At 35.5% G+C, this 24950-nt stretch overlaps 2 protein-coding genes across 9 annotated transcripts; one reads left to right on the top strand and one right to left on the bottom strand.

Annotated features, from left to right (window-relative positions):
- Positions 1-98: 98 nt before the first annotated feature.
- LOC118268973 (mutS protein homolog 4-like) lies at positions 99-13312 on the bottom strand. 4 transcript variants are annotated; one of them, XM_050702088.1, is made up of 19 exons: positions 12605-13312; positions 10080-10254; positions 9608-9768; positions 6813-6881; positions 6243-6391; positions 5590-5780; positions 5330-5451; positions 3938-4164; positions 3607-3801; positions 3131-3460; positions 2684-2787; positions 2427-2529; positions 2223-2339; positions 2050-2151; positions 1860-1973; positions 1703-1773; positions 1488-1625; positions 1197-1395; positions 99-956 (listed from the first exon to the last, which is right to left on the bottom strand). In XM_050702088.1, the coding sequence occupies exons 2-19, from the start codon at positions 10118-10120 to the stop codon at positions 126-128; spliced, it is 3264 nt and encodes a 1087-aa protein (XP_050558045.1). In that variant the 5' UTR covers positions 10121-10254; positions 12605-13312; the 3' UTR covers positions 99-125. The 4 variants fall into 4 exon arrangements, with proteins under 4 accessions (XP_050558045.1, XP_050558036.1, XP_050558043.1 ...); XM_050702079.1 differs by lacking the exon at positions 12605-13312 and adding an exon at positions 10366-10687; XM_050702086.1 differs by lacking the exons at positions 1860-1973; positions 12605-13312 and adding an exon at positions 10366-10687.
- On the top strand, positions 10825-24950 carry LOC118268972 (phosphoserine phosphatase). Of its 5 annotated transcripts, none has more exons than XM_035583819.2 (6): positions 10825-10898; positions 15266-15466; positions 16990-17124; positions 18647-18792; positions 23544-23705; positions 23823-24950. In XM_035583819.2, exons 1-6 carry the CDS (start codon positions 10840-10842, stop codon positions 23924-23926), a joined length of 807 nt encoding a protein of 268 aa, XP_035439712.2. In that variant the 5' UTR covers positions 10825-10839; the 3' UTR covers positions 23927-24950. The 5 variants fall into 5 exon arrangements, with proteins under 5 accessions (XP_035439712.2, XP_035439715.1, XP_035439714.1 ...); XM_035583822.2 differs by lacking the exon at positions 10825-10898 and adding an exon at positions 11030-11183; XM_035583821.2 differs by lacking the exon at positions 10825-10898 and adding an exon at positions 11268-11419.

Raw genomic sequence — 24950 nt, 5'->3', positions numbered from 1 at the left:
ACAGAACCATGCATTCAAAGTCCAAGAGATGAAGCAATTTTCTTGATTTCAATATTAGATACCAAAATTACACGTTTATAAAAAACAAATACAAACAATAATTTATACATGCTTTATTGCCCATTTTACATATCACGAAAACTCAACGGCGGCGTAAGAATAATATTTTCTACGCTACTAGCTTCATTTGAAAGTTCTTCATTAATTTCATGAATGGTTTCATTTATTAAATCTTCATCGATAGACATGTCACTGCTTTTTTGAGAATGAGTTACATTTTTAGAAGAATATTCTTCAACTATTTGAGTCAGAGCTTCAGCAATGTCGGAATCTAAAGAACTGGTTTCTGTGGCATTCGTATCTTCCTCGTTCATATCAATATTGTTGCCTGGAGGTGTAGGATGATCATGCATTTCATTGTTAAAAGACTGTTGAAACTGATCATTGCTTTCTTCAACATAGTCATTAGCTTTGGCTACTTCATCATTATCGTATCGAACCATTTCTATATCTGATGTATTTCCATCATCTGCTTCAGCAGAGTCATCATTATGTATGACACTATTCAGTAATTGTTCTGAAGATTGTACTGAGGCGTAGTTCCTGTGTTGCACCTCATCAACCAGTTCCAAATGTTCGACTGGAAACTTAGGAATGGGCGTACGAATGTTTTTCGTTACTTTATTGGTATCGCTGTCTTCGTGAGATATTAAAGATTTTTCTTCAGCATATGGCACATAAGAACATTCCGCGCTCATATCAGTTTTATTATCACTTCTACTACATTGTAATTGAACTCTATTAATGATCTGTGGATTGTCTTCTTTGAATTTGTGTAATATTCTCTTCACAGTCTCAGTTGAATTGTTGTATTTCCTGCATTCTTGTTGAATGGTTGCATTGAGATTGTAAAGACTTTGAGCATCATTATTCTGTGGGGTTCTAATTTCTTGCACCTGAAACATACATACGAATAATGTTTATTAAATATATTAATTAATTAACGGCACGTGCCTAACATCAGAGTTTGATAAAAACATCGTTATTTGATCATTAAACTAAGATTCAAATCAATCATAATTAAGGCACAAATATGAATTTAATATGAAGGTATATCCATTTGGGGAATTCTATTTTTACATACATGTTACTGGCGAGATATAACTGTCAATTCTTTCTAACTTAGATCTACTTACAACGGTATTGCTTGAGATTAGTTCAGCTAACTCCATAGCCAATTTGACTGTATCTTCTGCGAGGTTCGTTTTAGCAGCCAGTGCCAGTCCGTAATGCTCTATTTTAGTGACACCTGGTTCAATTTTATGTTGATAAACCAATCGTTTTTGTGGATTTTCTGGAGTACCTACTTCTTCCTCTGTCACTGCGGTATGTCGACTGGAAAAGAAGGAAGTCTCTTTAATTTTTTTCTTTACAGCTGATGATGCACGACACATTACATAACTACTATTGATTATTTGTTATCTTACTTAACAACGTTAAAATAATGTTCTTGCAATCTCGTGAGGTACATAAAATGTGTTGTGAAGAATGTGAAGGCATTACTCATAATCAGTTCTTCACAGATAGCCCAGGCTACACTCGTCCCTTCTTCCACACAAGTGCCTCTGAAAGTAAGAGTAATCTTTTGACAAAATTACACAAGTATGACAATTATATAAAGGAAGTTTCAGTTGGAAATTACCTGCATAACTCATCAATTATTACTAAACTCGTTGGTGTCAATCCTTTCAGGATATGTTGAGTCTCTTTTATCTGGAATAATTCATGTTTTACAACTACATATTATGTCTTCCTTATAGGATTTTCATTGCCACTAAGATTTCTATTTGTAAGTTTACCTCAAACACATAAGTCGAAGCATTCAATTCAACGCTATCATTGAAGCCTATTCTTGAGAAAATTCTGTCACAAAGTCTTAAGATGGCATTTGTAGCGGGAAGGAAACAACCAATCTGTGGAAATGGTCTGTTTAATGCTATCAGCTAATAATTTACATTATTTCGTTAGTCATTGATAGAAGCGACAGACCTGTGCCATAACTTGCATAATGGCAACTTGTTTTATGTATATGCTCTTGCCTCCCATGTTTGGTCCGGTAATGATTGTGAAATTATGCTCAGGAGTTGCTAACTGTAACAAATTACATTCATTCAATACCAGAGCAAACACATGGGTGATTTAAATTTAGTAAGTTCACTTACAATATCGTTTGGTACAGGCAAGACTTGACTGTTGTAATCCAAAAGAGGGTGCACGCTATTCCTTACATCCATATAACTGTTGAATTCTGAACGAATGTAAGAGCCCACAGAACTGGCCTGGTGACACAAAGATAGACAAATCATCAATACAAGTAAAAAACATTTTGATGATGAAACAATTTTGGGAAAACAAATTATACCTACTTGAGCCAAAGCCAGTAGAACATCCAATTCTGCGACATTTTCACAAAGCGTGTACAAGCTCGGCATGAACGGACGAAGCTCTTTCAGTAAACTAGAAATTACTCTGGAAGGAAAACATTAATAAAAAATGCGTTTAGTCGATTTTTCGTTGAAATCAATAGTATTAAAAACTAGAGATGATCCTTTTTAGCAAGGGTCTTTCCCTAAATTGGTACACTGTTATTTTTTCAAAATAATTGGTAGGAAAAAATACGAACATGTTGCTCATTTTCTGTATTTCATTCAAAGACTCTTTGGCTTGTTGGTTCAGTACCACTAGTTCTTCTGTAGTCATTGTTACACTTGCACCACTGTGATGAACCTAGGTAATTACGAATCGACATGTTAGTAGGTATTTGTGTCTTGTAAGAAACTAATCAGAAAAGCCCACTAATGATCATTCATACGATTAGTCACTAAATGCAATCAATGAATGACGGTTATAGTTAGGGATTCCGGATCTCTCGTTACAACATGAATGAGTACGTAAGAATGGTATAAGTATTTCAGTAAGACTGAATAGTTTCAAATAGTGGCTAGCAAGCACCTACAATATAACCCTACCCTTTTGGGTAACAAGGTGACGTAAGTATCTAAATAAAGACGTAGGTGTAACTGTGGTATAACTATTGCACCTATAAGATTAAAAACAAGTATCAATTAACCTGTATGAATATAGGCGGCAGATCCTCTATGTTGAAGCACCTCCTACTCTTCGGGGCCAACGGCAGCACGATGTGAAACCCTTTCATCATATTCTGGTTCAACCGCAGAGTTAGGTCGTACGTCTCACTGAGCTGTTCCACGATCTTCTGTATATCTTCTATCAGCTCCGAATACGTTCTCCTGGCTACATCTAGAAGGCCGTTGATGTCTGGTTTGACTGCGAAACATCGTTGAAGACTACCCATAGCCCCCTTTTCTAAGTGAGCGTCATCCTGGATTATTCTTTTTATACGTTCCGCTATTTCATTGTAGTGTGGGTTCTCGAAGTCCTGGGTTGGAAGAGATTATTTAAGATCCGTATTCTTATGCCTGAGCAACGTGACAATTTAATTTACATAATTCAAGGAAAGTGACTAAATTAAAAAAGAGATAGTTTCCTTTTCCTTCATTCGCTCTACGTCTTTACGTCACTTACCATTTTAATTTTCCTCAGCCTCCCACTAGCAGCGCCATTCAGCGCCTCCACCAACTTGGGCACCAAGTCCATGGTAACTTTAAGCAACAGCGTCTGGTTCAGCTGAGCCTCTCCTACTTTGTCCATGTTCTGGTTAGCTGACTCCATGCAAAGCAGGAGGATCTTATCTACGTCTGATAGTTTCTTTATTACATCCTAAACAAATAATAGGTACTATTTTGTGAACGAAAATGAAAAATTATAAGAGATACGACTAGACGGAGTACATAAAAATACTTATACGAATCAATATACATAATATGTATGTATTTATATGTAGTTCAAGAATTACCTGTAAATCAACAATAAGTCCGGTGTCATTGTCAATCAGGTCTTGTACTGCATCGAGCCTAGATTCGATGTAGTCTTTGTTGCAGGAAGGTTGGAGTATCGACGCTCTCAGTGCCCGAATGCCTCCTATAGTGTAGGTGGGGCCGAGCACGCCGAGCAGACAACACGTGGGCCCGGCTGACGGGACTAACGGCTGTACCAGTTCCAGTTGAGTTGCTGTGCCCACATCTAAACATTAAGGAATGGTGGGGTTTTTAAGATGTCAAATCACGTGCAACCAGTAAATGCGTAATGGAAATTATTCTTATTGTAATTGCGTCAAGCCTATGACGATAACTACTATGTTTAGATAACTGATTACACAAAAAAAATTAACATAGAGTTTTCAGATTCAGAGATTTTTATGTGTTGAACCATTGACCACCACCTCTGCTTACTACACCGTGCAACAAAATGACATCATCGTGACGTTTCCGCAATGTATTTCCTACGAGTGACCCGGATGACCCGTTAAGCCGCTGATAGCGAGATAAACCTCGTGTGTAAGTAGAATGTGTGTGGAAATGTAGTGGACGACCCCCTGCATTTAATTACGTGTTATTTTCCTATTTTCAAACCACGCGACACAAGTCGCAGCTTAGCTACATATTTACCAAGTACCAACTGCATGTAGTGATATGAAACTCTAACAATAATATTCTATAATAATATTCTAGTATTTAATTAATAGCACTAATAACCGATCTAGGACACGAGTACTTATAATTTATTATAAGGAAAAAATAAGTTTATTGGTAGACATGAATTATGATAGTTTACTATGTTTAATAATTTTTTTATTGACGCACTCAACTCGGATGGCTTTTTTTTTTTTAGGGGGAAAATCATCCAATGACTTCTCCCGCCTTGGGCGAGGCGAGAGGGAGTGTCAGACTCTTACTGACTAAAAACCACCCCGTTCCTTCTCCTGCTTTTCGAGCCGGAGCCCCGGTAAACCCGCTAGGTAGTCCGCAGCTCCGGATCAGGCATCAGCCTTACTGGGCCCCATCTGTGGTGGTCTGATGGCTCTTTGAGGCACGCGCGGAACGCGACGCGCCGCACGCACGGGTCTGGTTCTGTTCGGGCGATGAGCTACCCTTGCTCGCCGTCCACAGGCCCGCACTTACGGTGGCCGGAGATCGTCCCGCGATCCCCGACGCCCAGAGTGTCTCTCGCGACGGCTGGGGCGTGAGGAGGTTTGTTCCCTCACGCGCCCCGCCTCCTCCTTAGCTAGCATGACTGCTTCGCAAAAGGAGGAGACGGCATCCCAATCCCTCTCGCTCCGCACCATGGCCTGAACCAGTGCCGGGCGCAACTCGGATGGCTACGCAATAAAAGTTTCTATAATACTTACCAATGATCATAGTATTTTCCGACGAATGATATTCAATTTTCAACGATTCTCTGGCAAACACGATACACTGGATGTATTCAACATACTTCAACACAGCCGCTGCAGCCGTTACGGCGTAAAATCTGCAAGATGAGATTTTAGAGTCTTGATTTACACTTAGATAACTTGAGCGTAGTCTAACGCGTAGGTACTAGGTTGGTATATGTGATAGTCTCACTTCAAACAAAGAAACTTATAGACAAAGAAATAGAGGGACATACTTGTGCACTACTTGCAGATAAACCCCACTGTACTGTGGAGCGCACAGAGTTTGTATATTCTGTCTGCCTGCGGCATCGTTGAAGTGTCTCCGTTGGACTGTCACCAAGTTGACTAGCGGGTACCGGTCCCTGATCAATTGGTATAATTGATTCGGTTGTACGCCTTCACAGAATGTGTGGGGCACTATGATCTGTGAAGAGAATTGGCGTCTGAAGCAATTTTCCAAAATCGTCAACGATGAAATAAGTTATATAGCTCCTAACATTATGTTCGTTCAGGTTCCAAGTCTGTTGCGTATGGTTAAATATTTAGCTTTAAAATATTCACGAACCCATCGGCGTTAGGTATCTAAATAATTAAATTTAACAGAAAAAAGAACAAGCTCAACTATTATTTTACTTTTGATTATTAAAAAGGCTTATTATAGGTAAATAGGTTTCACTCTGACAAAACCCGATGTACATTATTAGCGTTACGACTATATCTTTACAAAGACGTGTGCAAACGTTTATCTGCAACTTATTCATGCGCTGTCATCGGGAAATTTCAGTTGTTACATAACATAATTGAATGTATTTCTTTTAAGATCAGCAAACAGTCTATGTATCCACAAAGATAGGTAAATGTAATCCAGTAGGTCTAACTTACTCACCTCAATAGGGTTGAAGAAATTGATTTTGGTTAGGGTATGTGTGTAGAGCAGAGTATCACTGAATTGACAGAGCACTAGATGAGGATGTCTTAAATCTATTGCAGCTATTCCGATCTCTCCACGAGCCATGCCCCTCCCTTCAGATATAGCTGAAACGGCATGTTGTAAGTTAAAAATATTTTTGTGAGCCTTTTGCCCACTTACTTTTAACTTTTCCATGATGCAGTCAGCGTTTTAAATAGAGCGACTGGTACTACCATCTGCTATCGCGGCTCGGTAAGGGTAATACCCTGGTACTGGTTGGTTAGTTATTAGGATTTTAAGGGTTCTAATTAGCAGTAAACGACTAAGCTCGGCAGGAGTGATCAAATCGGTTAAAACGTTTCCAGACTTAGGCTACACCACAATCCGCTATAATTGATATTATCAAAAAAATGGGATGTTCATATGTTAACTTTCCTAGACATACAGATATTTATTTATCATATTAAGATTAATTTACGTAACACAGTCAGCTGCCGGACAGATATTACTAAGTTTTAGCGTGTGCAAAATTATCTGCGTACTTACCTAAGATGACACTGGCGTCGGCGGCTGACACGCTCGTGGATCTTGCTGAACGAGTTCCACTGTATCCAGCTGAAAATGTGAAAGAATGTGTACATATGTTTAAATTGTGATCTGCATCATGTGTTCTTTTGTCTGCAAGCTACTCTTTTATAAAACGGGTTGTAGAGGAAAATATATCACAGCCATAACTGCCTTTACATTTACATTCACTTATTGTTTATTCCCCACGACGGATAGGCACCTACAGTTTAAGTAGGGCTAGGGACAGTAAGTTTGAACTACTTGTCAACTCAGAATAACTTAGTATGTATTTACTTAAAGTGAAAACATTAACACATCAGACCAAACCATATTCAATACCCTGTAGACTAAACGATTGTTTATTTTTAACCGACTCCTAAGAACAGGGGTTTCACTATAATATGATTCAATATTGTTATATGTTCTTATTGTTACATACATTGGTATGATACTTTCTTATTTCCGGTAACGATGGTGGACCTAGCAGAGTCCGTTTAAAACTTCATAGGTAAGTCGATGAAGAATTCAGTTGAATGATTTTGAAACATAATTATATTGTGCTGCAGTCCGTGGCTTTAGAAGACTCAATTAGTTTTTCTTTACGAAAAATAATATTTTGCAGGTTGCCCAAAATTTGTTTAACCGGACCTTACCGGGCTAATTAGAGCGACGAAGTATTACTGACGTTATTGACGGGTGGTGTGTAAAACACTTGAAAATAATACAGCTGCGCATAAAGTTGTAGTGTGCAAAAGTTACATAAGTCGACCAACAGTAGGCAAGTGTTTAAAAACTGCCACGTAATTCCGATAACCCCATCTGTAACTAGCTTCCAATTGGTGTACAAACTGTTGTTGTTATCTCTTCTTAACTTTCAGCCAATCGGATTGTACTTTTTAAGAATAGGCAACTCTTTCTTTGAATTATCTACTGGTGTCAACCGTATCAAAAATATGACTTTGTATAGGACCACTAAATGTTTTTGATAAGAGAGTACCTAATAAGAGGTGCAGTTTTGAAATAGGTAACTGTAGAGATAACCTACGTTACAGGACTCTAATTCCCTTGGATTAGAGTCTTCTGCTGCTGCTCCTTAGCAGAAGAGTATATTAGTTTAATTCTAAAGGTATTTTCATTCTATGCGCGTAGCAAATTAGACTCTACGTTAATGTAATATAGATACTTTCCCGACCGAGGAATCGTTTCCTAGTTCTTCGCCAGTCAAGCATAATGTCTACTTCATTTTTATTATGCCTCGATAACGTACAATACATTATTACGAAACTTTTATATATTACCTCTTAGAAGTTCATTAATATTCTCGGGACTATCCCGGTCCCCACCGAGGGTGCCATGTTTATCTTCAACACATTATATATTTATCTACTGCCTATCCGAGGTTTTGGTATTTTCCCTTTTACGTTAGTATCGGTTACTTACATAAATTCACACCAAATGTCTACCTATTAAAGAACACCTAATTACCTACTTTAATATTTGTGTGATAACAAGAAGTCCCGGTAATAATATGTCGTCTGTATCTGATAAAAAAGTTCCTGAGACCCAGAGATTTTTAATTAGAAGTTTTATCTTTCTATTTTCACTTTTTGTAAGCCACTTTATGATTCTAGAACCGTCGCCATTTAGTAAGTGAGCTTCATTTGCCATGCCTACCTTTTATTCGTGTTATCTTAATTAATCGAAGTTCCTTGGAGTTAGAAAAATATTCATTTATTTGTGTCTTTCTTTCATATGTATCGCTCGTCACACAATTCAACCCTTCGTTAATATATGTATATAAAATAATTTCATTTACGGATGACATGGATGAGTTTATGACATGCCCGTTAGTTAAATGGTGCAACCGCTGAATAAAATGTCATATTTGTTAAGGCTACTTAAGAAACATTATCTAAAGTAAATAAAAAACATTTCGTTCTTTTTAGGATGTCGATAAAATTTTCTAGGCCAGATGTACTGCAGTGGGCACCTATCAGCACATGGCCCACATTATTGGAGCAACCGATAACTCTACACAGTATTAACTGCTTACAACTAGTTTGGAGCAAGGGTTGTGCAGGTCAGATGTTGTTACCTACTCCGCTTAGAACCAGAAACAAGCCACAATACGATACTATATCAAACAGCGTTCCAATTAGTTTCCTAGTCAGAATTTTTGTAAATAGATATTAGTCCCTTTAGGTACGTTCATTATTAGATATTTTTTTCTTATAACTAGGTAAGTACTTACAAACATAGAAGAGATAAGTGGTTTTCATAGCCTACCTAAGATTTTCCTCAAGGAAAACTGTCCTTTATCTGATGGAATTTGAAGTATTTAACCACATGTGTTTCTCCTACCTAGATACTATTGTGTTACGTTACGGTTCCTGTTTAGCATATCAGTCCTACTGGATCGAAATATCTAAAGAAAAATCCGCCCCTAAAATGACCCACTAACCAAAAAATTTATAAATAGTAAGAGTCAGAAGAGTCTAAACCTGTGACCTTAGCCAAAAGCATCCTTCACTAGTACCTACGGAAAATATTTCCTGCCTTAGTGACACGTTATTCCTTAGTCAGTGGTGCATTTATGTTATTCAACGCTCTACGCCGGCGGCGGCACCGCCACCACCCTGCTTCATTCGTCAGGTCATGGGGCGGGGCTAGAGAGCGGATATCATCAGGTGCAAGCAAACATTAACTTAGTGGTGGTCAGGCGGATGTGACCACCATTGTACAATATATGAGGCAAAATGATACTTGTTGCTCACCTCTGCTGCTACTGCTAATGTACCGGAGAGCAGTGGGTCTATTCTTCGGCGTGCACATATCGTGCGACGTGTCTGCTGCCGCTGAGTCGTTGGCCAGCACCCTCGGATGAGGCCTACCGCTGGATGACGACTCTAGGTGTGATGAGGCCGAGTGTATAATCCTAGAGATTTCGTAAGTAAGTAAGAAAGGTGCGTAATTACCTAGTTGCATCAGGGGTTAAAACAGAAAAATAATATTAAGTATATCCTGCCGCTACCGCGCCGCCGCCGCCGCCGCCCCGCTGCCCGCAAAATTCGAGGCAGAGGCCTAAGTTATTCTAAACAAGTCTAGTTAGTAGGTAGTCGAGTAGGTTATTATATAGATTAATAATCTCAACATTAGCACGTGGGATCACTTGTAACATGTTGCGGAGTTTAATGGCATAACACAAATAGTTATTTCAATGCATAAAGATAGGAATTCTTTACTCACTTGCGTTTGAAACTTTTGGGTGGCCCCGATGGTGGACCCATAGCAGGCCTTCTAGTTGATCCAGAGGGTGCATCATCTTTATCAAACTGATATTTTGGTGCTTTGTTTGATGTTGAAGTAACTTTGGGAGCACTAAACGGGTGTAATGGTACCAACGAAGTGGCTCCTCGTATGCCTGGGAAATTGGAAAAGATTAGGTACTTACCTATCTACATTGATCAGGTTACACCTCAGGTAATGATTATTTTAGACCTTTAGTTTACATTATATTAAAAGAATGACCAACCTAGAGATGTATCTTTTCTTATGAAATCGTTGTTAAATTTTGATTTCATTGTAGGTTTCACACGTTTTACTCGTGGCACGACATTCATTTTGTTATAACTTATTCTTATTTACACTTATATGAAAGTAAGTAACTTTAAAAAATATTTCGATTTATTTTTAATCCTAAACTTCATCCATCGAATTTCAACAAAATTTTCGCGGTTAGCTGATTTTTCCCGCCTATTGTTATCCATGGCACATTCAAAAATTCTTTCTAGCAAACGAACCATTTGTCTAAATCATATTTTTTAAATATTTCGTATAGTTTAATTATTTTTCGAAATCCTCAATATTTCGCACAAAAATATATAGTAAAATTTATGAAAAAACCTTTATCTATTAATATTTAGAAATTAAAATTATGCGATTGTTGAAATAAAATAATTTTATTGAAGCACTTTTTGATCGTCGACAGCAAGTAACATTTTGACAAATGTCAATGTCATGTGTGGCTGTCAGCGCTCAAACGTCAAAACAGTATTTTTTCGTTTGGTGCGTAATTTAAAATTATCTTTTGAATATAAAATTAAAACTATGTATATTTCATTATTGTGGCGCTTTCAAACGACCAAGCATTTTACTAAATTAATCCATAATATTGTTGCCAGATACCTGTGATCATAAATATAAACATGCTTTTGATAACCTTGAACTAGGAATTTTCTAACTAAATCACCGGTTTTTCACAAACAAAAACAATTTATGACTCATAACTAACTAAAATACGGCTGTACTTCGAAGAGGGCACCTTCGAGAACAGTCTAGAAGCTTACCGGTGTGAGTATGACTTGCCATTTAGAATTTATTGACCTTCAGTAGTAAGGTCATTCCATAGCATGTTGTTATCGTTGTAACCATAATCGGTCGATGTTTCTTTGCGTGACAATTTATCTATATTATAAATGCCAGGTAATTTATCATAGATTTGCAATAGAGAAGGTGTGTGGGGCAGGCTGGTTCTTATAAGTGTTTAGATTGCAGTTTCTTATTAGTGTAACTTAGAGGACCTAATAGTAAGTAAACAGTGTTTTATTATTTTGTATTTAAATATGAAATACAGTGATGTGAACTAGTCTGAAATTTGGGACAATTTATTTAATTTTTAGAATGGTATTGGAAAAATGGATAAAATAAAACTATAATATTATACTGATCAATTGCTGTTGTAATTGCAATTCTTTGTTAACTATATTAAGATAATTTGGCCTTATTGCATTAATTACTGTATAACATTTCTATGTGGCTTTAACTGAGAAAGCTAACAAACAAAATCACTGCCTTTGTGTGCATAGTTTATCAGCACATAAAGTGTTATATTTGGAAATTATTATATTAGTTACAATCAAATATTTAATTTTAATTAACTTCTTTGTAGATAGCACATATTGCAGTTTTAAAAGACCAGTACAATCCGGTTTCATCAATCTTGGTTATAAGCTGATAATGCATTTGCAAGTCCTCAACATCAATCAAATTTAGATAAAATCATATGACATTATTTATTTGATTGTACTAAATCCATGAATGATAATATTTTATGACACAAAGCTAAAATGGAAATGTTGATGACCCACTATCAAAAAGTAAATTTCCAAGTCTATTTTGTTTACAAATTCATAGACATTTTTTGTTATGATACAAAAACAATAATATTTTTATTTACTTTGTTACGAGATGAGGGATATTTAACTATTAAAATATTGTAATATGTTGATTACATAATCACAATAGTTAAAACTATATTCTATGCATCTATAGCAGATAACTCCTAAGTAATAAATAGGATCTATTTCAAGACATGTACTGTGCGTAAGAAGATTCAAAATTACATGTTGTCTTATTTATCTTAAGTTCAATAATTTATGTTATCAATGAGCAATGTAAATAGTCATGCGCTGAAGGCGTGTGAGACACAAGATAATTATTGCGATAACCTTGTGAGTAAATGTTGGACTTAAAGAAATAATAACAATAATCAGGTAAAATAAAAATAAAATATTTATGCTAATTAAATATATGTCATGTGCTAACAGGTGGTTGTACCCTAGATACCTCTGATTCAGATATTTAAGGCTTATAAAAATTTTTGGTTTAAATGGAACAGTAAATAAGTTTTAGATAGCACTACAAGAACATTCAACATTATTTCTAATTATTACTTCAACAATAATTCTATAAAATAAGACTCATTAACTTACTCTTTAATAAGCACTATAATCACCCCTACACTCTAAATAAAAGTTAAAATAATCCTGAAAAATTTGGCACTTTGGGAAAGTATAAGATATAGTTGCTAGGTCAGGTACCAAAATGTGTCTGGGAATGTCTATCTTAATGTCAATAAGTCTGCGTAACAAGTGGCACTTGTATGTGATAACACTAGACACACCCACGTCGCGTCACTAAAAGTACCACGCCGCGTCATAACAAAGTACCACTTTATAAGACTGATTCAAGAAGTACCACACAAGTGCAGGTCAGGTTTTCGTTACGATATTTATGTGAATTTATTTTTATGATATTAAAAATGATATTATTTATTTTAATGAAATAGATCCTAGGACCTAGGCTATTTTTAAATGCTTAGTAATTCGAATAGAATTTAGTACACTTCTAAAGAAAATTGTTTGAAAAATTTTATGATAGCCAAAATACATTTTTAGTGTAAATAAAAAATTAGACATATACATAATATGCCTAATTCTTAGTCATACTTAACTACAGTTGTGATATAAAAAAATAGTGCAAATATGGTTGGTTTTCTATATTTTATGTCTTATTATTATGTCTCATACTTTCAAACGTAAATATTTATTCGGTATTATCGTTTACGCAGTCGCATTTCCTTTGTATTTTTAGTTTGGTGTAAATAACAAAATATATTTTTTTTATCATTAAAGTTTATCGCTTTTGCACTCGACGCAATTTGCAAAACAAGTGGTTCCACAAAATATTCCATACTCTTCTATTGCGCGGGAGCGAGATAGCTATCGTTCCACTGTTGCTTTTCGAAGCGAATATCTCGTCTGGCCGTATGTCTTTGAACGAAGACAGTGTTGTGACGTCGTTCATAGTACGTAGCTCTCAGATGGTAGTGCTGTAGCTCGCCTTACAGTTTATCTCGGCGAGTCTTGTGGATATAAGTCGATAAACGCGTCAATGTGCCGTATTCGGTGATATCACACTCGACGGAGGCGTGTTCTCGGTGTATCCCGCCAAGTGGGTCTTATTGCTCTATTAACCTTTAACGGAAGATAAGTAAATAAAGATCGATAGAAATCGATACTAGTGCATCAGCTCACTGTAATTTTGTTAAAAAAGTAAAAGAAGACAACGAAGATGGCCCTCTACAGGTATATTTTTTAAAACGGGTTTTGTGCATGCGCATGATTGAAATTACTGCTAGTAATTTCATGTTGCCAACCATTTTTAATTATTTTTTTAAGTCAAGCCTAAAATTAATATTAATTATGTATTGTTTTTCCGAGACCCTTAATTAAACAATACAATATATTCATTAATTATATGTCCCACGAAAGTTATAAAATATATATTTTCATTACTAAATTACCCAATTAACGTACCCATGTAATAAATTCCTAAGAATTTCTTGCTTGTCGCTTTCTGCCTATTTAAACAATACAACACGAGTTCTTATAATAAACAACTGTAGTTCGTAGAACTATTCAATATATTTCTTTATATGTATTTATGTATGCTAACACAGCACTCCCTATGTTAAACATTATAGTAGGGCTGGGTAAACGAATGAGATAGTTTTCATGCATTTTTATCGATTTATTTTGCGAGAAAAGAAATAAAATTGCCATTTCTATAAAATAAATTGCTCCGATATTTTTCTTTGTTACAATAAATCAGTGCATGTTTAAATATTTTTTTTATTTCCCAAATAATTTACTTCTGCTTCCTTCTACTATTAAATAATTACATGATTTTTATGAGTTTCTTTATTTGAAAGCACATTAAAACGCTAGTAGGTCAGCCAACCGCAGTTTGTACTCGATCGTACCATTACTCGCATGATAGTCGTATCAGATGGTGTCCTGTTTTTGTGGTTTCCAGTGTATAAAAGCGAGTTAATTAGGAAATAATGAATTACTTCAATACATGTTGCGTAAACTGTTTCATATTGTTAACATTGTGTTGTTTTGTTTATGGGACAAGGTACAGTACCAACCAGCGTTTTTGGTTTCGGTGTAGTTAAAAAACCGTCAAAACTATGCCCAAAACTAATTATTAAAAAATGTTGATAAAAGGATATAGTAAAATGTCACACCATAAGTTGTTCTTAAAATTTTTGATGAATCCTTACCAACTTTTTAGTAGGTGTAACTAACACACGGCACTTTAAAACGATAACATTACACCTTCCAACCGTTTTGCACACCAACTATTACAGACTTCATCTTCGCACGGCCGCCGACCGAGCCGCCGTGCGCAACGTTGTTATTGAACTTCACCTTTTTGATAAAATTAGAATTGTCAATTATCTTATGACAACATCATGTGATGACAGACACTAAACAATATTTGTAAACAAAAGATCCTTTGCTCTCAACCTTGTGTACACAAATATTTCGTGCGCAAAGTTTTTATATAAGGAGCTGAATGTTAGGAAGGTGTTCCATACTGTTTTGTGCGCCCACCATGGTGGGACTTATCCGATGGTGATTGATCTAATTTTCTAACGGTGTAGTAAAAAATCCATCAGCAGTTTTGAGACCGCGTACATAAAAAACAAAGTAAATATGTATTTCAATAACTACTGCTCAGTATAGCACTTTCGTGTCATAACAATTCCATTTTTCCAAAGACCTAACAAACATTTTTGTCAACAGTTTGAAGACCAACATCCAGTACGCGACCCTGAAGACCCTGTCGCTGGTTTCCATCAGCGTAATGTCGCCCCAGCAGTCCATTAAAGACCTGTTCCGTACTGCGGACTGTGTGTGCTTCGATGTCGACTCCACCGTCATCAAAGACGAGGGCATTGACGAGCTGGCCAAGTTCTGCGGAAAGGGAGATGAAGTCAAGAGATTGTAAGTACCTAGGTGTTAAATATATTTTGCGGAATATAAAATCAAGTTCGCAAAACGTTTTATTTGTTTTCCTCTTTTGAAATCTTCCATAACAATCGATAATACGAAGGTTGTAGGTATTATTCTACTTCCTCATAATTGGAAGGTGCAGTTTTGAAGATAATAGAAAAAAAAATCGCACAAACAAGTACTGTATCAGTACCTTGTGTACCTTGGAATTTAATTCGTTCACATTTGGCATTAGTAATCAAAGAATTAACCTTGCGTATATCTTTTGCGTTGTTTTCGATTAACGAACCTATACCTACTTGACGCACCTTTGTTATTTTCAGTAGCTAAATATGTACATTATTAATAGTGTGATAACAACAACTATCACTTTATATTTATTTAACAGTAGACAATGACGCTAATTGAAAGATAAGACTCCCTTTAAGTTAAGGGATTTTCGGGAAACCCAATGACTAGGTGATTCAGAAAAACTAAATAGTAATGGACAATAAAAAAAAAAAACAATAAACAATTACCTAAATGTTTAATGTTAGTATAGTTTTAGTAATGCAACAAGTCCTAACAATCATTTAATTGGTTTACTTACAATAAGTAAATTCAGCCTTAGCATTCTTATAAAACTAGGACACTGACAATCTACGCATTTCTTTGAAATGACGCATTGGCTTCGTTTAGGAAATATTTGGGCTACGGAAAACGTGGTATCGCATGTGCATTAACAATTTGACAAGCCCAATCAGCTGGGCCGCTGCTGTAAACTGGTGATAGTAACGATGTTTACCTTGTAACGTCTCTGTTATCGTGCGACAATCTTTCGATAATACTTTTCGAGAATTTATCTCTATTTAATTCGCCAAATTAGTTCCGCACTGTCGATAGTCAGGTAATCGAATTGGCGCTTGGTCATAAACATGATAAATTATAAATAGTGGCCTATGGAGTAATGGAAATGTTTTGCAAAAAATATGACTGGCAAATCAAGCCTTATAGTAATGCTTGGATAAGATGGTCCATAGAACGGATTACTTGTAAGATATAACTTGCAATAGTGACATTGCACAACTTACGTTGCCCAAGACCATCATCTGCAGCCTTGTTTTTCACGATTGCAGACTTTAATAGCTCTTGAATTGTAATGCCCTCATATGCATTTAAAACATTTATCATTTCTCCCAATAAGGACTTTTTATAAATAGTTTCTGCGTCTATGCTACGTAAGTTGTCTGTAGGTCAGGTCGTTGTTCTAGTCGCTGCAGTAATGTTAAAAGGTTGATGGTCGACGTCACGAACTTGACTTTGTTTTCCCACAATCTATTTATAATTTTGGTAATATTTGTGTTGTTTCTTTACTTTTGTTTATTTTACAGTTCTTTTTTGGTCTGATAAAGTAATTTTGTTTACACTCTTTATGAGATTATTTGGTTTCATAAGAAGCACGTATTTTCCCAATAAATATCTAGAGCATAGTAAATAAATAACATATTTGCTAAAATACTTATGTTTTTTCTTAGGACGGCGGAAGCCATGGGCGGTGGTATGACCTTCCAAGAGGCTCTGAAAAAGAGGTTGGACATCATCAGGCCCAGTGTCTCACAGATCAGAGAGTTCATTGAGACTTTCCCCATTCATCTCACTCCGGGAGTAGCGTAAGTTGACATCTTTAACTTGAATATTATAATTAAAAATCTCTACCATGTTCCAACTTATGTATATTAATCAATTAATTTCATAAAAAATACATGCATATAGTCAGCCAAGTTATTTGACATGCAACCTGTTCAGTACAGAGACAGTGAATCTTTATTTGCTTACCTACTTGGCAAATAACTTTGCTGATTGGACATTACATTCTTCGTGGCAACAAATTGCTGTACCCACCTGAAAGTATTTTGTCATTGATTCAAGATAGTACACCCTTTGAAGTGTGATAGCAACAGATATCGACTTTTCAAGTACTTAGCAACTGATAGTGTCCACTGAAGTATAGCCATTAAAACTATTATTTCATACTAATACTGATTACAAGAATGTGTGTAATACTTTCATCATAAAATTATTATTTAAAACTCGTGACCTGATAATCTGTCTGTCCCCTTGTTTGAAGTTTATTTTTAGCCCTAAGTAATAATACTATGACGCAAAGAGTAATCTTTTAAGACCTTGTTTTGGTTATATGGATAGTATATGCTGTTTTGGTTGCTAATTGCGTATGTTGTTATCATGCATGTAGGTGGTTATTGGTAAAAGATATAAAAGTGACCAACGGTTTTCCCCACATTTAGGTATACCTAGAACTAAAATTATCTATTAAAAATAACCCTTCAAGTAACCCTCAAACCTACGTATGTCACGTAGGTTTTGTTAATTTTATGCCAATAATTATAAACGGTCGTTCGATATTTGAACACATAAAAAAGAATGAAAACAAAAATCAATAAAATATGTATAAAACAAAGATTGCGCCCGGCCAGTGTTTTCCACGTGATCCGTAAAATAAATAAGATCGGTGAACTGGTTCCCTCCGCTTCTCAAGCTAACGTTATCACAGATTTCCTGACCTCAATACTCTGGTTACTCCCAACTCAGCTGATATTTCGTGATGGTTTCGCGTGCGTAATTGACCCCTGTATTATTTGTTTATTTTTCGATTATTTTGTATCTTAGTTTTTTTGTTCTGGAAACACTTATTTCGATTTTAATCTAGCTTGAAAAAAGCGTAACGTTTTTTTTATTACATTTTGTGTTTCTAGAAAGGAGGTCTTGTGACCGGAAGCTTTATTGTCAATTACTAAAAATAATAGAAGCTTTGTGTTTAAGATAGATACTTATTTAATCGGATAAATATGCGGTCGTTATGCAATATTCATGTAGACTGTTTAACAATTATGTAACAACAAACTTTGTGCTCTTTGTGTGATTATCTTCTTTTTATCAACTGATGAAAGACAATGGGAAGATTCTCACTTTAAAATATTTTCCCCAATCTAATTAAACCAAGGATCGTAGCGTCAGCGAAAGCGAAATTATTTCACTGTCAAATGACTCATAAATACAGAATTCGGTTTAATAGATCTTTGGTTTTTGTACATTAGATCAAGGTTCGTCAACAGCTACTATTTTGTACAGGACCTTTATAGTATATCGTCTAACTTCACCTAATATTTCCAGGGAGCTAGTGAAAGAGCTGCACGAGCGAGGAGTACAGGTGTACCTGGTCTCCGGCGGGTTCCGGAGTCTCATCGAGCCGGTCGCTGAGCTGCTGGGCATTCCTCTTACCAACATCTTCGCTAATAGACTTAAATTCTATTTTAATGGTGAGTACCTTCAAAATCTTGTAGTATTCTACAATCATCATCATCATTATTATTCAGCTCATTTCTGTCCACTGGTAGACATACACTTTAATGAGATCAGATATTTATAAGTCACTGAAATATAGATTTTGTTATCACATTACATGAAGATGTTCCGAAATTCTGTCTTCTTCTGGCGGCTTTGAAATTCTTCGAGGATATCCCTCTGTATAAAGTATAACTCTATGTTATAACTATTTAGCCATTTCACCGTGACCTATGTATGATAGACTAACCACTTATGACTATTTCTCCATATCGGAGATACCGCACACGTGTGACGGAAGATATAACTGCGGTAGTTCTATCGAGTCATTGTCTAGTTGATAAGGCCATTCGCCACTATCTCTGCTAAAAGTCACTCTCTCGTCATTTAACGAAATCAATATGATGTAATTATAACACATACACACGGAGATATCTATAGGAGTTAAGAAAGAAGTAATTGAATGAAACCCGTGTAGCTTAGTACATGAGGTTACATGAATCCAGAAAGTTCTGGAATGATAAGGTCATGTAGCTGTGTCGTGGTCTGTTCAAAGTACTATGTGTGGCAGTATCAGTAAGTCTCAAACGGCTGCCGACCCGTCGGTAGTTAGGTTAATTGGAGTAAAAATTATTACACTGTACACTGTTTAATGATTATCAAGACACAATCGAGAGATAATATAGTAATGTTAAGGACCAAGGTGTCATTTTGTTTATAACTTAGAAATGCGAAGAAGTAGAGTCGTGTTTACCGTTGTAGAAGAAACATCGGAAAATAACCTTTCTGCGATCAGAATACGGATGTAAATCCTTTCATTGATATTAAATAATTGTGTTCCTTTTGTGAGATGACGTTATCACGTGGTAAGTGAAGTGGACGCGCCCCTGAATCGAAGTGGGTCAGTCCGCAATCGTATCGGCTTGCCACTTTATAAAACAATTGTTTCAAGAACATTTACAAGTTAACATTGGCTACTTTTACTTAATACCAGTTGAGGATAATGCCATTGACGAGCTTTATTCTTGAAGATTTGCGTACCTTTTAAGAGAAGGTCTTCTGAATGTATTACTCGTAAAATTGATTGCTGTTGTTTACTAGGCTATAATATAGAAGAGTCTAACTCTAGGTCATTCGATGCGCTAACTCTTTCTAGCACTCTCGAGAAACTTGTTTTGTTACTCGTTAGAACATTGCAGGCATTGTCTTGTTTCATACTGTGTCGATGATTCAATATCGATCGTAGAAACTGAGGTTTGATTATAAGGATCCGGTTATCCAGAACTTTTTATCTTAGAAGATGCATTTTGCAGCCATACAGTCATCATTTATCTTGTTAAGCCCTCCCCTAATTATCTTATTTATATAGTCAGTTATTGATTCATTCCGTGGGCGGGTCTGATAAGTTATTTATACTTACAGATACAGCGGATAAAGCGATAAAGGCTGAAATGATTTAAGTAATACGTTTCTGATTGATGGCATTTGTTACTAACCACGATTTCTATAAGATAAAGACACAAGAGACAATTTGAATATTGCTCATTATTTTTGCCCATAAACAAACGAAGTGGTTTTCAGAAGCTCTCAATCCTCTTAAAAGGGTCTAGAATATTCGTACAATCGAAAATATTCGTCGTTGAAATTGGCCAATCATCTATAACAAGTGGCGAATTGAGTCAATCAGTCAATTGACCATCTGCGCTATAACAGAGATTCGCAACGTAACGAAGGATCGAGTACATATTGTATGATTTATTACTCTGTTTATGGGTTCAATATGTTCGCAAATCTCGTTGGAACTCAATAACAGACCTTATTTTACTAGTGATAGAATCTAATTTATCTAATTCGATTCGTAATAGAGTCATCGACAGCAGTACTGCTTCAAAAATTCCAATTTTAAATAATAATTATATTTTTGATATGAATCAAGAAGTACTTCGTGATCAGATTACTAGTCTTCTAGCAAACAAAGCTATAGAAAATAGGCAGGTGTGGTATTAACACATTCGTCCTTATCAACATAGCATAGCTGTACTGTAAGTATAGCCGTGTATTGTCTTATATCTTTAAAACGCACAGACCAAGAAACTCGTGGAACACATTACACAGTAAATAAGGTAATCTTGTCACGTGCAAACCGGTAGTGCAACCTACTGCAGAAAGAATCGATTTCTCGCAGGTAAAGGAAGCGTGCTCACATGTACTTGAATGTCTCTCAGAAAAGAAATTAAGTGTTGACATAACATTGTGACTGTTTTACTCGAATTCTAGCTTGCTTTATACTAAGCTTTCTAGCATCTTTTCCAAAATGCTCAATGTGTTACAAACATTAAATTAAACAATAGATAAATAAGGAATTAACGCGTCATGTTTGTGCTATTGCTAAATCTATTTACTTAGTATAATAGATAATTTTCATCAAAACATCTATGATTATGATATCGTTTTATCTGACATGTGTGCTAGATTGATAAATAAAATGAGAGTCCTCATATTATTTGTACGAGAATTCAATTTGCCAAGTACTTAATTCGTACAATAGAATATTAATTATCGTGTAGATTGAGTCATAGCAACAATGGTCAAATATTTGTATTCATGAATTGGCTAGCGACATGTTATCGTAATCACGCTATCATAAAGACAGTGAGAAAAACATTGATAAAATCGCGAAAATTTTCCTATTTGTGAGAAATAGGAAAAAACAAAAGATAATCAGCTGATATGATTAATTAACCTTCCGAAGGCAGGGGGTACTTATCTTTATTGCTTACTGTTACTAAGCTCAGTACTCTTGCGCAACATTTGTAGCTATCGCGCACGTATTTCGTCTTAGGTCGTAGTTGTAGATACTGGTAAGTATTCTGGAAAAGGAACTCGAACATCATCATTGCAACTGCAGGAAAATGCAATATAATAATTGTCAATTTTTCCTTTATTTTTCCTAGAAGGAATATTTTATAAAGAATAAACAGCAGGAAAATCTTATGCGTAATTTAGCAGGTGTTGTTTTTTTCTTGTGTAGGAAATGATAATAATTATAAGTAATAGATACGTTTGATATGTCCTGTTGTTATTGTCGTCAGACCCCTAGTAGAGCGCGTGATACAATTATTATTAACAACATTGTTGTAATAAACAATATAACGCCTTCTGACGTAATTGTTCCCGGCCTCGCTCCAGCAAGGAGTCATTAGTGTCATCGGCAGCACCACTCCAATAGATAATAACTTCACTTTTTAATACTAACAGTCTAATAAAATGTACTCTATATGTTGAGCAGTAAAGTTTGTTTTTATTAAGTTGTGAGAACTGCATCGCAGCATCGTTGACGCAAACCAGATTTTCTCTTGTGCAAGATTTTACAACGTTATTTATTCTAAAAGTTATTCTATAATCAATTTCTATTGTTTCGGTTTCATTGACAACAAATGTTGATCTAGATCATGGTTTATCTCTATTTCAAATTTTATCTTGATTTCGTGAATTCATACTTCTTAAGTTATTACACAAGCTTAATAAACATATTTTTCCTTATTTTATATTTCTGTGGTGATACGAGTATTAAAATAAAAAAGATTAGGCATATATTTTGGTATCTTAATACGGTCGCTATTTGCGGATCAATAAAATATCAATAAAACTGATAGCACATAAGTTTCCATTACTCAGTGTTTTATCATTATGATAGCTAAAAAATTTAAACTGATTTGACGAAGACGCAATTTCGGAACATACCTACATCTTTGTAATTGTTAATTTAAAGTTGAGTCATAAACGCTTTTATGCAGTTAGCTGCATTAAAATATGCTACAGATATTTTCAGTAAGCGTTACTTTACGTAACTTGGGAATCGTGCTTAGTGATCACGCTTGCAAATACACCCAAGGTAAAGTCGCCAATTAATTAAAATAATAGAAGTTCAATTTAGTAATGTCAACGGAATACTCGATAACAAGGTTAATGTTAGTTCTAGATAGTTTCCCCAAGACTTCTGATCTTGCTTGGTCTCTGACACGGCGCACGCGCTCACCGCGTGCGTTCTGACGGGCGCGCGCGCAGTTGTTGCGTTCCGTGTTGTTTGTAGCAACTAGGGCACTGATGACATTATGTTTTTGTAAAGATTGTCCCGTTTGCGTATCTCTGCCGATTGATACGAAAATAAATCGCGTGTTATTGTAGCTACATATACATATTTATCGTTCTTATTACGTTGGTTACGATTTTATTGTTATGAATGGCGCATAAGTCAGTTTTGGGGTTTGTACCACCGAGTTGGAAATTATTAATATTTTTATGTTGCCTATTTTCAATGAAATAATCCTGCCATATCTTTGATTGCTTTGTTTATCCAATGTATGTGACTAAGACTTAAGTAGCAAACACTTATACGTTGACCGATTGTAATCTAGTATTTATTACCTTCTATCTAGTACATATTAATAATCTTTAATTACCGATCAGTATGTATAATGGCAATATTATTGTATTTTTCCAAATCCATTTACCTTGATAAACTTGCACAATATTATTTCACATCAACATTCTGACAATAGAATGATAACAAATTAACTATTAATTAGGTACACTTAAAATCTTTCCTATGACATTCTACTTAAAGTTTAATTTGACTTGCTGGGTGTATAATAAAGTCAAAGGCGTCAGTTCACCATTCCCTTTTATCATTGCATAAATTAACCAATGATTTTTCTTGTTTCAGGTGAATATGCGGGTTTCGATGAAAACGAACCAACTTCTCGGTCTGGCGGCAAGGGGCTGGTGGTCAGACGGCTGAAGGAACAGTATGGCTACCAGAGGCTCTTCATGATTGGTGATGGAGCCACCGACGCTGAGGCTAGTCCACCCGCTGACGGTTTTATTGGTAAGTTCAGAATTAACATTTAACTTGTCTTCTGAAGATAGTTTCTCCACGACATATATTTTTTTTGTAAATTAAGAATACTTATACCTAAATTAACATGAAATTATTATGTTACAGGTTTCGGAGGCAACGTAGTTCGTGAAGAGGTCAAGAAGCGAGCTCTGTGGTACGTCACCGACTTCCAAGAGCTCATCACCACCCTCACTCTGCAGACCAAGTGAACCAGCAAGTCTTAGAACAAATTGATTGTGCGCTGAAAAACGTACTTTGTTACGTTGACGTAGAGCCCAGATTGCATTCTTATATTAACAAACGTAAGACTAGGATGTAAGTGATAGTGTAATTAGTCAAAAATGACGTATTAAGGAATTCAAGTGTTAACTAGTCGAATGGTATATTGAGAGAATTTATACAAAATGTCAGGCGATATTTTGTGCGAGTTGTAACTTCGTGCTCGAAAAAGTCTCGTCAACATTCGGCATCGTTCGGCGATGTTCGTATTATTGAAGATTGTAAATTGAATCTTTGTATTGTTGTGATATATGATTGCCAATTTGTGCCTTATTGTTCGTCGCACAGATTAGAATTTAAGGCGTATTTCGATTGTGCATTTAATTTTACAATATGATTGTATGGTGTTGTGATTGTACTCTGAGTACACGATGAATGGTTACGCTTGAGTATTTACGGGACCTAGTCCCGTTGTTTTAATTGTTGATTTGACGTGAAATGTAGTTTAAAGTTTTGAATAATTTAACTGTATTGTAAGTAGTAAGTACTCATTTGATCTGACTTGTACTTTATGTTTCGTCGTTTCGTCCTTTAGTAGTACATGTAATGTTTAGTGACGTGAACGGCTCGAAGTGGCAAGTTGTGTCAACGGAGTCAGTTTAAACATAAATTATAAGTAGTTCGTGTATAACATATGCTGGAGGGTACCAGGACCATTGTATTAACATTACTGAACTGATTGCTCATTGACAAAAGTTTTATCAGACTTGCACGAAATAAGAATTATTAGATCATTTGTCATTTAAAATCCCGTGAATGGTACCTCTCTAGCTTTATTTTAATGTAAAGTTTAATTTTAATCATTATAAATATTGTTGATAGTTATTTATTTAATTGATTATTGCCATAATGTAAGTGATTATAATTATTAGTGTAAAAATATGAAAAGTTCATTTTTTAAAAACGGCTGTGTACTTCTTATGAATAGATAATAAAATTATTATTTGTAAGTTA

Source organism: Spodoptera frugiperda, chromosome 2, assembly GCF_023101765.2.
Source record: "Spodoptera frugiperda isolate SF20-4 chromosome 2, AGI-APGP_CSIRO_Sfru_2.0, whole genome shotgun sequence".
NCBI lineage: Eukaryota > Metazoa > Arthropoda > Insecta > Lepidoptera > Noctuidae > Spodoptera > Spodoptera frugiperda.
Note: the sequence above shows the minus strand (reverse complement) of the source record. Positions and strands in the feature narration are given on the sequence as shown.